Source organism: Bos indicus x Bos taurus, chromosome 3 (assembly GCF_003369695.1).
Source record: "Bos indicus x Bos taurus breed Angus x Brahman F1 hybrid chromosome 3, Bos_hybrid_MaternalHap_v2.0, whole genome shotgun sequence".
NCBI classification, from domain to species: domain Eukaryota; kingdom Metazoa; phylum Chordata; class Mammalia; order Artiodactyla; family Bovidae; genus Bos; species Bos indicus x Bos taurus.
Window position 1 is genome coordinate 100,388,462 of NC_040078.1, and position 15,682 is coordinate 100,404,143.

At 39.4% G+C, this 15,682-nt stretch overlaps 1 protein-coding gene across 4 annotated transcripts in view; it reads right to left on the reverse strand.

Annotated features, from left to right (window-relative positions):
- The window catches only part of MAST2 (microtubule associated serine/threonine kinase 2), a 207,100-nt gene that overhangs the window by 175,354 nt on the left and 16,064 nt on the right, over nt 1-15,682 (reverse strand). For all 4 annotated transcript variants that reach the window (XM_027537403.1, XM_027537402.1, XM_027537401.1 and 1 more), the window contains exons 2-3: nt 4,724-4,871; nt 1,337-1,479 (exon numbers count right to left, since the gene is read on the reverse strand). In XM_027537403.1, coding sequence (XP_027393204.1) covers nt 1,337-1,479; nt 4,724-4,871 — 291 coding nt within the window. The remainder of the gene's footprint in view (nt 1-1,336; nt 1,480-4,723; nt 4,872-15,682) is intronic.

The following is a 15,682-nucleotide window of genomic DNA, read 5'->3' on the forward strand; positions in this document are numbered from 1 at the left end:
GATCTGGTAATATAGATGACTCTTGAACAACACAAGGGTTAGAGGTGCTGACATCTCCCAATCCCTCCCCATCCCCATGCAGTGGAAAATCCAAGTATAAATTTATAGCTGGTCCTCCCTATCCACAGTTCTGCATTCCAGGATTCAACCAACCACGGATCTGGTAGTATTAATGGGAAAAAAATCCATATATAATTAGGCCCACTCAGTTCAAATCCCTGTTGTTCAAGGGTCCGTTATATATTGTGGTTATTTAGGAGACTGTCCCTTGATTTTAGGAAATATACTTGAGGGTGCGATAGCATAATGTTTGTTACTTGCTTTGAAATCTTCAGGGGAAAAAATATATACATATACACACAGATAAAACAAATGTGACAAAATATAAAGTTACAACCAAATTGGTCAATCTAAGTAAGTTTAATTGCCATTCTTTCCATTTTTATACAAGTTTGATATTTTCAAAATAAAAAGTTGGGGAAGTTCCACAAATGATGCCAATTATCCCTGTAGCCTAAAATCACAAACCTCAGGTCATATCAAGAAATCTTTTGATCCAAAAACTAACTTCCCACCTGCTATAAGCAGACTTCTTCCCCCATCCCCACTTTCTTGGATGAACAAATGGACAAAGCTTTCTACTCCCTTTATGCCAACCCAAAAGATTTATGGTCCCAAAGAGTAGATGAACTTATCTTAATGGGAACAAGCTTCTGTTATCATATCCTGCAAATTACTAGTCTGCCTTGTCTTACAGATAGAGGGAAGAGGGTTGAGATCAACAGAAAGTCAATGGATTCCCTAAGTAAATAGGCAGGGCCACTGAGGGTAAAAGGGTACAAGATGCAACAATAGGCAGAAAACAACCTGCCCAGACTATACAGCTTAACATGTTAGGTCCTGTCTACTATACAAAGCTAGACAAAGAAGAGGTTCATTCTTTCACTTAATATATACTGAAGTGCCTGCCTACTCTGTGTAAAACATGTTCCCTATCCACACGTACTAAATATGTATACCACAGAGCTATATACAGAAGCAACACAACTTCACAAGATTTAGAATCATTTCCATAACAAAGCTCTTTCTCAGGAAATTTATCCATTAAGGTTCAAATCATACTGAATCTTTTTATTGACTCGCATTACATAGTCAGTACCAGTGACAGCATGAGAGAGCATTCAGAATATAGTCTATTAAATTCCATTCTTTTCCGTTGTTTGCTTTGAGAAATTAATCTAGCCAAACCCTAAAGGAAAAATAATAGCTGTGGTAATGACAAATGACAACCAAGGATCTGTTCACAGAGCAAGGGAGCATCTGTACTAACACTTACCAAGCCAGCGGTAAGAGAAGGCGCAGACTGTCCGAGGGACTGATTCCTCATCCGCACCAGGTTGGACGCTTCTCCTGAAGACTGCCAAGTCACCTGTCCCACGCTGCTGTGTGCACTGCCGGACAAGGGGAGCAGCTGCTTGCCTTCAAACACAACGTTTGGAAAATTAACAAATTATTAATTAACAAAATGAAAAAAATACAATGACAGCAAATGGATTAAAAGTACATTGATCCAAAACAAAGTGAAGCCCCTCCACATCCATTTTAGGATCTGCAGCCCTCTAAAAAATTCCACCTATGTTGGCGGTGGTGAGAAATCCAAGTGGAATACTGAACTGAGTGGATGATTTTAAATTCTCTGTAATATCCACCACCATGCCAGGGCCCAGCTTCCAACCTAACAGGCTTGTTCCAACCTAAGACCCAACCTAGAAGGCCACTAGTTTTCCAGTCCCTTCCATCCTACCTAGTTTCTCATCAACTCAATGTGGTAACAGTGGAGCTGGAAGCTTCTCCTAGACAAGTTTAGCCCTTAGGTTTCCAGAAGACAAACACTGAATCTATGCTGCTCTTGCCAGATTCCATGTGTTCAGTCCAGGTTGATTGAATGCCTTAATCCTACTGAAAGACTGCAAGAAAGTCATTTATAAAGACTGAGCACCTAGAACTGCAATGACTTTCTAGCTGAGGTTCAAGTCCTATTTCAATCCCTTCCCTCACACCATTCTTCACATCGGTGTTAGTGATCTAATCAAAACAAATATGGTCATGTCATCCCCTTCTCATGACTCCCTACTGTTTAAACAATTAAGCCACACTTTTTGTTGTTTTTTTAGTTTTGTTTTTTTGGTTTGTTGTTTTTATTTGGCAGCACCATGTGGCATGCGAGATCTTAGGTCCCTGACCAGAGACTGAACCCACACCCCCTGCAGGGGAATCACAGAGTTTTAACCACTGGACTGACGGGGAAGTCCTAAGTTACATTTTTAAAACTCTAAAAAGATCCTCCATAAATCCATATTATCTCCCTGGCCTCATCTCTTTCTACTTTTTCCAAACCCATTCACTCATTCAATTTCAATATTCTGCCCTGCATATTCACCTGGCTTTAACTTGATCACCAATTTACTTAAAAACTCTTCTTCTTCCTACAAAATTCTATTCGTCAGAGAAGTAACCACTCTTATAAAGAGGTATGAGCAAAAAGTAGGTTGGGTTTTTTTTTTTTTTTTTTTTTTTGCTGTAACATACCCTTTTACTGCAAACAAAATGTGACGGAACTTATTTGGAGGGCAATTTAGCAAAACCTATTATAATTATAATTTGAGTAAGCCTGGACATAGCATTCCATTTGTAGGAATGCAAAGGAAAAAAAAAAGTAGACCAGAAAGTTAACCCTAGCAATGCTCTCACTATAATAAAATGAGGGATAAAATAAATGATCACTACAAATTAAAGAAATTATAATATCTCCACATAATGACATACTGAACCCATTAAAAATAATGAGGCAGCTCAACATTGCAGCCAGGAGAAAATGTTCAATGTTCTCAGTTGAGTGAAAATAGCAAAAAGGAAGTATATAGCATATGATCTCAATTTTTATTTTTAAAATAAAGTTTATATACTTACATAAAATTTTAAATGTATATTTAAATATAATGGAGTATATATAAATGGTTTGGAGGGAGGGAAAAGAGAAGAAAGTAAAGATTTTCAACTTTGACATGAAGCATGTTACTGCACTCAAATTTTTTATAACTGGTATATTTTACATTTTTCATCAGAAACAAAATTAAAAAAAAAAAAATCTAGCTTTCTCTCAAGTCTGCTCTCAAATGCATGCTTTAATGAGAAGTCTTTCCATAAAACCCTCCACAAAAAATAATACTGGTTCTCTATTCAAAACCTCCACAAGCCTGGAGTAGAGCCTGCCTAGTTTCTTTTCTTCCTTCTGCAAATGTTGCCAAGCTCTCCAGGAGATTTGCCTATAGATGTGTAGCTATATAACCTAAAGGAAAATTAGTTTGTTAACTTCCCATCTACATATCCAAAGGCTACTATCACAATCCTATCTCTCTTCAAAATAAGTGCCTAATGGGGAAAGAGACTTACACAACAGCAGACGAAACCCGTATGGACATATACTAGTAAGGGCTTGAAGCTTACCAAGAAGTGTCAAGAATTAGAGGAACACAAATAGTTTAAAACAAAAGGAACAATATGAACAAATAGAGCAACTAGCCCTTTAGTAAACAAATAACTCAAGGAAAAAAACTTTTTAAAAATTCTAATAATTATTCTTAAAATGATTTCAAGAGCCTATTTTTAAGAAATATTCCCAGTTAAAAATGGTTGAATGACCACATATTTGTATCTTCTGTCCCCCTGGAAACTCCATTAAATGAGAATAAAGAGGGAATTCCCTGGCAGCCCAGTGGTTAGGACTCACACTCTCACTACAGGGGGCCTGGGTTTGACTCCTGGTCAGGGAACTAGGACCCCATGTGCCACAGGGTAACTAAGCCCATGCCACAACTAGAGAGAGTCTACGTCCTGTACAGCCTGTGCTCTGCAACTAGGGAAGACCCCGTGTGCCACAATGAAGACGCAGCGAGCCAAAAAAAAGAAAGCTTAACGAAAATTTTAATTAAAAAAGTAAAAATCTATTTACTCATAGGGAATGAGAAGATAAAACACATCCTTGAAAGAAGAGCAGAACACTATGGAAAAAGAGACAAACAAGAAACAGCTCTGTGTGATTAAAACATGACAGACAAAATAAAAATCTCAATAGAGGAGTGAGAAGAGAAAACCAAAGGAACAGCCCTGAAAAGGAGCAAAAGTAAAAAGAAACTGATACTCTTCACTATAGGCCAAGGAATGTAATAAGATTACTTTTCCTTCTTCAACTAAAGTCAAATAGATTCTTTTTTCATACTCTATTGACTGCTTAAAACCATGCCATGTTTTAATTGCTTTCTATTTAGGCATGACTTCCTTGTATTAATTGTTCCTTTTGAATCTTTTAAGACTTTTCTATGGAAGAGGTAGGGAGACATTATGGCCTTTGGAATGGATTTCAGAAATAGAAAAGAAAAGAAGTAGCAAAGTTTGTGAAGTCTGAAGAAATAAACACAGAGCAAAAATTATATTGAAAGGGAATAACCAGTAATAATGGTCAATCAAGAAATATCTAGCAGGTTTATGAGGTTAGGATTAAGAGATGCAATGAGGAAACAGCAAAGGAAGACAGCCTTACTCACAAGTGTTCTACAGAAGACTGTTACCACAGAAGAAGCTGTCAAGATGCCAAGTTAATACACCCTTAAACATTGACAACACAGTCCCAAAACTCTTAAAAAAAAAAAAATTAGATCCTTACCTGACAAAGAACTGGCCAGGCTTCCTCTCCGTAACTTACAGTCATCCTGACTAAGTTGTCGTTGAAGTTTAGCTTTTCCAGTGGATGAAAATATGTCAGGATTACTGAGCTTCCTGAAGAGCAGGGGACTACGTCCAGTTACCACATCCTGCAAAGGAAAAAAAAAAGTAAAACACATAAAACTTTAACGTTTTTCTGAAAGTGTAAGAACTTTATATTTAAACATCTCTACAACATTCATTACAGTTAAAAAGTGCCAACATTTTATACTTCCTATTGAACAGCTGAAGCCAGAAACAAATTTCTTAGTGACAACTGTTTCGGTATGCCATGAATGATGTGAGACATTGATTACAAAATCCCAAAGGAAAAGTAGGGGATGAGATTTCAAGGTGACACAATAAGGCACTTTGACAGGATATATTATTCATAATGAGTACATGTCTACTTATGTTTATTTACTTTTCTCCTTTTAGTCACATTATATCCAGTAAAGAAAAGCATATTTCAGTTTTTTAAAAATCATAAATAATAAAATACCTGTCACACAAAGTTATAAATATCCCTAACATTCAATTAATGCTTAAGTAAAACTCAGAGCCTTCTTTGTATGTCTGTAATACATATGTGTATAATTCTCCAGGCAAGAATACTGGAATGGGTAGCCAGGCCCTCCTCCAGGGGATCTTCCTGACCTAGGGATTGAACCCAGGTCTCCCACTTTGCAGGAGGATTCTTCACATCTGAGCCATGAGGGAAGACCTTATGTTTCTATAATAGGAGCTAAATATATGTTTTCAATGAAAAAGTATAATAGTACAAAGGAGGCAATACAGACAATATGAAGTGCCTGCCTTCCCTTTGCCTTTAGTCTAGCCCATCCCACTCCATCCCAATGCCACTTCCTCCTCACCAGTAAGCATCATCAAGATGCAGACATTCTAAAGCAAACACCCACCTAATTAGTAGCATTAGATGAGAAAATATTATTTTTAAAAAAGGCAAATGAGGCCTATCTTTTACATTTCAATAAAGGAAGCTACAACAAATAGAGATAAGCAGCACATCAATCGGACCTGGACAGTACAAAAAAAAAATGAGAAGCATGAAGAGAAATAATTGAAATGTACATTACCTGCCATTTTAAAAACAAGACACAAGTACCTAGTACCACAGCAATACTAAAAGCCACAGGAAATAGAGAAACGTCTACCTCCTGGAGAAAAGATTTTTTTAAAAGCCTCTGGTCTCACATACTGTGACAGATGGGTTCACATGCAGGAAAGCACAAATACTCGTTGGTAGTGGCTATCCAGAATATAATTGACAAATACCCCAGCATAAAAAGAGTGAGGTTGATGAAAAACAGCTGAAGAGGAAGGGGGAAAAGTTGTTTTCTTGCTTGTTGTTGTTTTGTTTTTTGTCACACTGCGCTGCTTGTAGGATTTTAGTTCCCTGACCAGGGATCGAACCTGGGCCCTCAGCAGTGAGAGTGCAAAGTCCCAACCACTGAACCACCAGGAAAGTCCCGAGAAGAAAGTATTTTTTAAATTGGTAGTAAATGGATAAAAGAATATGGGGGATAGTGAGGCACTGTACCATTACTGGTAGCATTGAAAAAGACCCTGATGCTGGGAAAGACTGAAGGCAAAAGAAGAGGGCAGCAGAGGATAAGGTTGGATAGCATCACCAATTCAATAGCCATGAACTTGGGTGAACTCCAGGAGATGGTGAGACACAGGGAGACCTGGAGTGCTGTAGTCCACGGGGTCACAAAGAGTTGGACACGACTGAGCGACTAAACAACAACAACCATGAAGCAATTGATGTGTCCAGGCAACTGCATCAGGAATGAGCAGGAAGAAAGGGGAGCTGGAAGAAGTCAGTGCAAAAAGAGAAAGCGTCAAGGCAGCAGCCTATATTACCACCAAGTGGTGTGACAAGGATGAAACAGTACTTATGCATCAAGTAGAAACCATGAAGAAATCAGGGTTTGGGCACTAAAGCTCGTAACCCATCCAAAAGGGCTGGCCATTCACAGAGGCAACACTCCAGCAAGCAGCTGTGGGTGGAGGGAAGTGAGGAGGCCTTACAAGATACCAAGGTGAAGGAATATCCTATATGAAGGCAAAATGGAAAGGAAAATACTCCTCAAATAACTTACAAATGAGCAACAAGACAGAGCCAGCACTTGGATGCCTGTTTCACTGTATGGATGAACAGTTAGTCTTAGGCACAAAAGGACTGACAACCAACAGGACTAGATCAGCATCAGTTAAAAGAAAGGCATATCCTGTTCAATCTCCCTATTCCCTATAACGTACCAAAGAAAAGAAGTCAGAGGAGAGGAAAAATGAAAGCAGATTATGCACCTTCTTATTCCAAGTCTCTCCTATCAAAACTTTGCAAAGGGAAGGAAATGTTAATTAAATGGGAAATGAAATTTAACTTTTAAACCAGGACATCCTTTTAACTTTAGTATATTACTCATTTCATAAAAGTACATATAACTAAGCATATAACTTAAAGAACTTTTGCAAGTTAAACATATCCATGTAACCACCATCAAGATTTAAAAAGAAAAAAAAGAAACATAACCAAGCACTTTCCAGAAAGCCCCCTGTGCTCCCTTTCAGTCACTACACTATCTCCCCAGGATAATTACTATCCAGGCTTCGAACAGAGTTGAGTACATAAAGAGATCACTCTTCATGAACTATTCTGTACCTTGCTTCTCTTGCTCAGCTAGCTAGACTGGACTTATTTCTTTTTAATTGAAGGATAATTGCCTTACAATATTGTGTTGGTTTCTGCCATACAACAACATGAATCAGCCATAGGTATACATGTCCCCTCCTTCTTGAACCTCCCTCCCACCTCCCAATCCTTCCCACCCTTCGAGGCTGTTAGAGAGCCCTGGTATGAGTTCCCTGGGTCATATAGCAAATTCCCACTGTCTATCTATTGTACATATGGTATTTAGACTGGACTTTTAAAAACAGTAGAACATTATTGGATTTACTGAAGAATTTATTAAAAGACAAGAAAAGGAAATGCAGCAAATAAAACACACAGTCTAAGAGAGAAAGAAAAGGGACATGGGAAGAGGAACTTACTTTCTATAATATAACTTCCAAACTAACTTACTTCTTGCAATTTTCTAGTTCCCATTTCTAGTCACTTATGAGAGATCCAGCCAAATCACATGTTTTGCAGGTTCAATAGCATATTACTGTACCCTTAAGCTGCCCCCTTCTGCTTAAACTGGATCAAATTTCTATCTGGTTCCTAGCATTTCTACAATCAAATGATTCTTTGGCAAAATAAGGAGTTAAGGAGGGGAAGGAACCTAGGATGACTTCCAGGATTCTGGCCTGGATAGTATCCCAGAAAATACAGGGAGAGAAACAAGGTTACAAATAAAACACTGTTATGGCAGTATTAACGTAACTACATATTACAGTATTCTTACAATAACTATTCAGTTCAGTTCAGTCGCTCAGTTGTGTCCGACTCTTTGAGACCCCATGAATTGCAGCACACCAGGCCCCTCTGTCCATCATCAACTCCCTGAGTTCACTCAAACTCACGTCCATCGAGTTGGTGATGCCATCCAGCCATCTCATCCTCTGTCGTCCCCTTTTCCTCCTGCCCCCAATTCCTCACAGCATCAGAGTCTTTTCCAATGAGTCAACTCTTCGCATGAGGTGGCCAAAGTACTGGAGTTTCAGCTTTAGCATCATTCCTTCCAAAGAACATCCAGGACTGATCTCCTTCAGAATGGACTGGTTACATCTCCTTGCAGGCCAAGGGACTCTCAAGAGTCTTCTCCAACACCACAGTTCAAAAGCATCAATTCTTCGGTGCTCAGCTTTCTTCACAGTCCAACTCTCACATCCATACGTGACCACTGGAAAAACCATAGCCTTGACTACACGGACCTTTGTTGGCAAAGTAATGTCTCTGCTTTTGAATATGCTATCTAGGTTGGACATAACTTTCCTTCCAAGGAGTAAGTGTCTTTTAATTTCATGGCTGCAGTCACCATCTGCAGTGATTTTGGAGCCCAAAAAAATAAAGTCTGATGCTGTTTCCACTGTTTTCCCCATCTATTTCCCATGAAGTGATGGGACCAGATACCATGATCTTCGTTTTCTGAATGTTGAGTTTTAAGCCAACTTTTTCACTCTCCTCTTTCACTTTCATCAAGAGGCTTTTTAGTTCCTCTTCACTTTCTGCCAGAAGGGTGGTGTCATGTGCATATCTGAGGTTATTGATATTTCTCCCAGCAATCTTGATTCCAGCTTGTGTTTCTTCCAGTCCAGCGTTTCTCATGATGTACTCTGCGTATAAGTTAAATAAACAGGGTGACAATATACAGCCTTGACGAACTCCTTTTCCTATTTGGAACCAGTCTGTTGTTCCATGTCCAGTTCTAACTGTTGCTTCCTGACCTGCATACACATTTCTCAAGAGGCAGGTCAGGTGGTCTGGTATTCCCATCTCTTTCAGAATTTTCCACAGTTTATTGTGATCCACACAGTCAAAGGCTTTGGCATAGTCAATAAAGCAGAATTAGATGTTTTTCTGGAACTCTCTTGCTTTTTCGATGATCCAGCGGATGTTGGCAATTTGATCTCTGGTTCCTCTGCCTTTTCTAAAACCAGCTTGAACATCAGGAAGTTCACGGTTCACATATTGCTGAAGCCTGGCTTGGAGAATTTTGAGCATTACTTTACTAGCGTGTGAGATGACTGCAATTGTGCGGTAGTCTGAGCATTCTTTGGCATTGCCTTTCTTTGGGATTGGAATGAAAACTGACCTTTTCCAGTCCTGTGGCCACTGCTGAGTTTTCCAAATTTGCTGGCATATTGAGTGCAGCACTTTCACAGCATCATCTTTCAGGATTTGAAATAGCTCAACTGGAATTCCATCACCTCCACTAGCTTTGTTTGTAGTGATGCCTTCTAAGGCCCACTTGACTTCACATTCCAGGATGTTTGGCTCTAGGTCAGTGATCACACCATCGTGGTTATCTGGGTCGTGAAGATCTTTTTTGTACAGTTCTTCTGTGTATTCTTGCCACCTCTTCTTAATATCTTCCGCTTCTGTTAGGTCCATAATGGCAAACCACTTCAGTATTCTTGCCTTGAGAACCCCATGAACAGTATGAAAAGGCAAAATGATAGGATACTGAAAGAGGAACTCCCCAGGTCGGTAGGTGCCCAATATGCTACTGGAGATCAGTGGAGAAATAACTCCAGAAAGAATGAAGGGATGGAGCCAAAGCAAAAACAATACCCAGTTGTGGATGTGACTGGTGATAGAAGCAAGGTCCGATGCTGTAAAGAGCAATATTGCATAGGAACCTGGAATGTCAGGTCCATGAATCAAGGCAAATTGGAAGTGGTCAAACAGGAGATGGCAAGAGTGAACGTCAACATTCTAGGAATCAGTGAACTAAAATGGACTGGAATGGGTGAATTTAACTCAGATGACCATTATATCCACTACTGCGGGCAGGAATCCCTTAGAAGAAATGGAGTAGCCATCGTGGTCAACAAAAGAGTCCGAAATGCAGTACTTGGATGCAATCTCAAAAACGACAGAATGATCTCTGTTTGTTTCCAAGGCAAACCATTCAATATCACAGTAATCCAAGCCTATGCCCCCACCAGTAACGCTGAAGAAGCTGAAGTTGAACGGTTCTATGAAGACCTACAAGACCTTTTAGAACTAACACCCAAAAAAGATGTCCTTTCCATTACAGGGGACTGGAATGCAAAAGTAGGAAATCAAGAAACAATAACTATTAGGAAACTATAAATGCTTAACATGAAAGAAATTAAATAAAGGAGACATGAATAACTTTCTTCAACTACATGAGGGCTTTCTTCTGTTACAGGAAGAGTAAACTTCTTACCTCACAGGCCAGAACTAGAAATACTGGACAAAAATAACAAAAGGAGAAGTAGGTTTAATTATAGGAAGAACTGTCTAACAGTGAATAGGCTATCTTAAAAAGGACAAACTCTGCCCCTAGAATACTGAAAAAGTAAGGTGAAAGTTGGCCTAAGCTGTGATCCTGAAAATGTGGTCCCCAGACCAGGAACATCAGCATCAGCAGTGAACTTGTTAGAAATGCAAATTCTAGAGCCCCACCCCAGATTTACTAAATTGGAAAATCTCAGGGAGGGGACCAGCAATCTGTGTTTTAACAGGCCCTCTAGGTAAGTCCAAAGCACACTAAAGTTTGAGAACCACCAAACTAAACAAAAACTTTCAGTATGATTCCACCAACACACACACATGTTGATCAACTGAGAATTGTGTCACAAATTACTTGAAATTGGTTTAAAGTACTCAATCAGTATACTCTTAATTAAATGAAAGCAAGTTCCTGGTAAATACTACAATACAGTCGGTTCACTTATGTTACAATGTTGTTTCTTATGTGAGATTTTTTAAAAGGCAGAATTACAGCTTGCATGCCAGAAATTACACATAATTTGTATTTATCTATTGTAGCAACACTGTAACAATAACATACCTACTATATGACATGTAAATTTCAACTATAAAATAAAAGGTTGAAAACTGCCTGACTACAAAATCTCTACATGCTCTCCCAACTCTAGAGCTTATTGCTTTCTCTTGAGTCCTCATAGAGTCCTCCCTCTCTCGGTCAGAACTATCTCCGTCCCCCATAATACTAAAGCAAATCTCAAGCTAACTTTATACAAGTTAGCTTGTATAAGATGTATAAGATGTACAAGTTAGCTGAAAGATGATACAACTTTAACTATACACAAGGCTAGTGTTGTGTTTATACTATATTATGCTTTAAAGATAGGACTTCTTCCTTGACTTCCCTGTAGCTCAAACAGTAAAGAATCTGCCTGTGATGCAGGAGATCAGGGTTCAATCCCTGGGTCGGGAAGATCTTCTGGAGAAGGGAATGGCAATCCACTCCAGAGTTCTTGCCTGGAGAATTCCATAGACAGAAAAGTCTGGTGGGCAACAGTCTGTGGGGTTGCAAAGAGTCAGACACGACTGAGCTACTAACACACACACACACAAGAACAGGATTAGAAGTGATCAAATGATTCACAGCTAAAAAACAGAAGTCTACACACTAAAAACGTGTCTATCAGGCTAAAAACCTGGGCTTGAAACACAAGTTGTCTTATCCCATATGAATGGTAATTTAATAGGTGAAGAGAAGTCCATATCCTGTGACAGATTCTTCCTGACCTACCCTGCCAAGAGTCAAACCCAGGCGCCACACTAATCAAAGTACATTCTCTTAATCCCTATTAAAACCTTTGCTTGATGCGCATATACAAAAAATATATAGAAAAGTATTTTGACCCATACCTCAGGCATATCAAAGACAATGTATGAAAAATAACTGTAAATGGATTATAAATCTAACTATAAAATCTAAAAGTATAAAACTTCAAAAGAAAATACAAGAGTAAAATTTTTATACTTTGAGTTAGATAGCATTCTTAGATAACACAGCAAAGCATAAGTTTAAAAAAGAACAAATTTACAGACGTCATCAAATTTAAAAACTATTCTTCCAAAGATACTGTTTAAAAAGTGAAAACAAATCACACAGGAGGAAAAATATTTGCAAAACATATCTGAGAAAACATTCAGTAACAAGCCAATAAAAAAAAAAATGAGCAAGAAACCTAATAGACATTTCAGCAAAGAAAAAGCAAATATGGCAAATGAAACCATTCTCAACATCGTTCATCGTTAGGGAGATAAAAATTAAATTCAAGTCAAAGACAACATAGGCAAAATGGTGGAGCAGACAGTTCCCAACCTAAAATTACCCCAAAGAAACCCCAAAGTTTTTCTGCCTGAAAAACAGGCAGAAACTGTCAGAACCACTTCTGTCAGACTCTGGAAAATAGAAGATTTACAACAACCATGAGAACTGAATCAAGAAGTCAACCTAAAAATGGCAGGAAAGCTTTGTGGCATTTTTAGTTGCCCTCACCCTACTCATTCATTGATGTGGAGGCAATAGTGAAGACATCAGTTGGGATCCCAGAGTGGGACCCTGGCCCCTGGTACCAGAAGGACCAGAGTAGATATCACTTGTAAATTATTAACATCTGTTCTAACTCATCTAGGGGTACCTGGAGGACTGACACAAGGAACTCCTCTCTATTTCACCTAACTTGGAATCTTCTCAACGGGGAAAAGCAGCAAGCACTGCTTAAAACCCTGTAAGGTGACCCAAACACCCACAGCCACCTGGGCACAGGATTAGCAATGAGACATACAATTGACTACCTGAGATCTGGGCAGGAAAAGGGAGAGTTTCTTCGGGAAATTAGGGTAATAACAAACACCTGTGTATATAAAGTAAATTAGAAAGCCCAGGGTGAAATGCATGCTCAGGAAAGACTGAAAAGATTTTAAGCTTTCATCTCAAGCTGATCCCTGGACTCAGCACAAGTCTGGCTAGGGGCCGAAGGAGTCAAAGTGTCAATCTGCAAAAACCAGACTGTTTGTATGTTTGTAGTAGGTGTTGCAAGAGGGCATCAGAGGGCAAACACACTGAAACCATACTCACAGAAAACTAGTCAATCTAATCACACTAGGACCACAGCCTTGTCTAACTCAATGAAACTAAGCCATGCCCGTGGGGCAACCCAAGGCAGGCGGGTCATGGTGGAGAGATTTGACAGAATGTAGTCCACTGGAGAAGGGAATGGCAAACCACTTCAGTATTCTTGCCTTGAGAACCCCATGAACAGTATGAAAAGGCAAAATGATAGGATACTGAAAGAGAAACTCCCTAGGTTGGTAGGTGCCCAATATGCTACTGGAGATCAGTGGAGAAATAACTCCAGAAAGAAGGGATGGAGCCAAAGCAAAAACAATACCCAGTTGTGGATGTGACTGGTGATAGAAGCAAGGTCTGATGCTGTAAAGAGCAATATTGCATAGGAACCTGGAATGTCAGGTCCATGAATCAAGGCAAATTGGAAGTGGTCAAACAAGAGATGGCAAGAGTGAATCTCGACATTCTAGGAATCAGCGAACTAAAATGGACTGGAATGGGTGAATTTAACTCAGATGACCATTATATCTACTACTGCGGGCAGGAATCCCTCAGAAGAAATGGAGTGGCCATCATGGTCAACAAAAGAGTCCAAAATGCAGTACTTGGATGCAATCTCAAAAACGACAGAATGACCTCTGTTCGTTTCCAAGGTAAACCATTCAATATCACAGTAATCCAAGTCTATGCCCCAACCAGTAATGCTGAAGAAGCTGAAGTTGAACGGTTCTATGAAGACCTACAAGACCTTTTAGAACTAACACCCAAAAAAGATGTCCTTTTCATTACAGGGGACTGGAATGCAAAAGTAGGAAGTCAAGAAACACCTGGAGTAACAGGAAAATTTGGCCTTGGAATACGGAATGAAGCAGGGCAAAGACTAATAGAGTTTTGCCAAGAAAATGCACTGGTCATAACAAACACCCTCTTCCAACAACACAAGAGAAGACTCTATACATGGACATCACCAGATGGTCAACACCAAAATCAGATTGATTATATTCTTTGCAACCAAAGATGGAGAAGCTCTATACAGTCAGCAAAAACAAGACCAGGAGCTGACTGTGGCTCAGACCATGAACTCCCTATTGCCAAATTCAGACTGAAATTGAAGAAAGTAGGGGAAACCACTAGACCATTCAGGTATGACCTAAATCAAATCCCTTATGATTATACAGTGGAAGTGAGAAATAGATTTAAGGGCCTAGATCTAATAGAGTGCCTGATGAACTATGGGATGAGGTTCGTGACATTGTACAGGAGACAGGGATCAAGACCATTCCCATAGAAAAGAAAAGCAAAAATGCAAAATGGCTGTCTGGGGAGGCCTTACAAATAGCTGTGAAAAGAAGAGAAGCGAAAAGCAAAGAAGAAAAGGAAAGATATAAGCATCTGAATGCAGAGTTCCAAAGAATAGCAAGAAGAGATAAGAAAGCCTCCCTGAGCGATCAGTGCAAAGAAATAGAGGAAAACAACAGAATGGGAAAGACTAGGGATCTCTTCAAGAAAATCAGAGATACCAAAGGAACATTTCATGCAAAGATGGGCTCGATAAAGGACAGAAATGGTATGGACCTAACAGAAGCAGAAGATATTAAGAAGAGATGGCAAGAATACACAGAAGAACTGTACAAAAAAGATCTTCACAACCCAGATAATCACGATGGTGTGGTCACTGACCTAGAGCCAGACATCCTGGAATGTGAAGTCAAGTGGGCCTTAGAAAGCATCACTACGAACAAAGCTATTGGAGGTGATGGAATTCCAGTTGAGCTATTTCAAATCCTGAAAGATGATGCTGTGAAAGTGCTGCACTCAATATGCCAGCAAATTTGGAAAACTCAGCAGTGGCCACAGGACTGGAAAAGGTCAGTTTTCATTCCAATCCCAAAGAAAGGCAATGCCAAAGAATGCTCAGACTACCGCACAATTGCAGTCATCTCACACGCTAGTAAAGTAATGCTCAAAATTCTCCAAGCCAGGCTTCAGCAATATGTGAACCGTGAACTTCCTGATGTTCAAGCTGGTTTTAGAAAAGGCAGAGGAACCAGAGATCAAATTGCCAACATCCGCTGGATCATCGAAAAAGCAAGAGAGTTCCAGAAAAACATCTAATTCTGCTTTATTGACTATGCCAAAGCCTTTGACTGTGTGGATCACAATAAACTGTGGAAAATTCTGAAAGAGATGGGAATACCAAACCACCTGATCTGCCTCTTGAGAAATGTGTATGCAGGTCAGGAAGCAACAGTTAGAACTGGACATGGAACAACAGACTGGTTCCAAATAGGAAAAGGAGTTCGTCAAGGCTGTATATTGTCACCCTGTTTATTTAACTTATATGCAGAGTACATCATGAGAAACGCTGGACT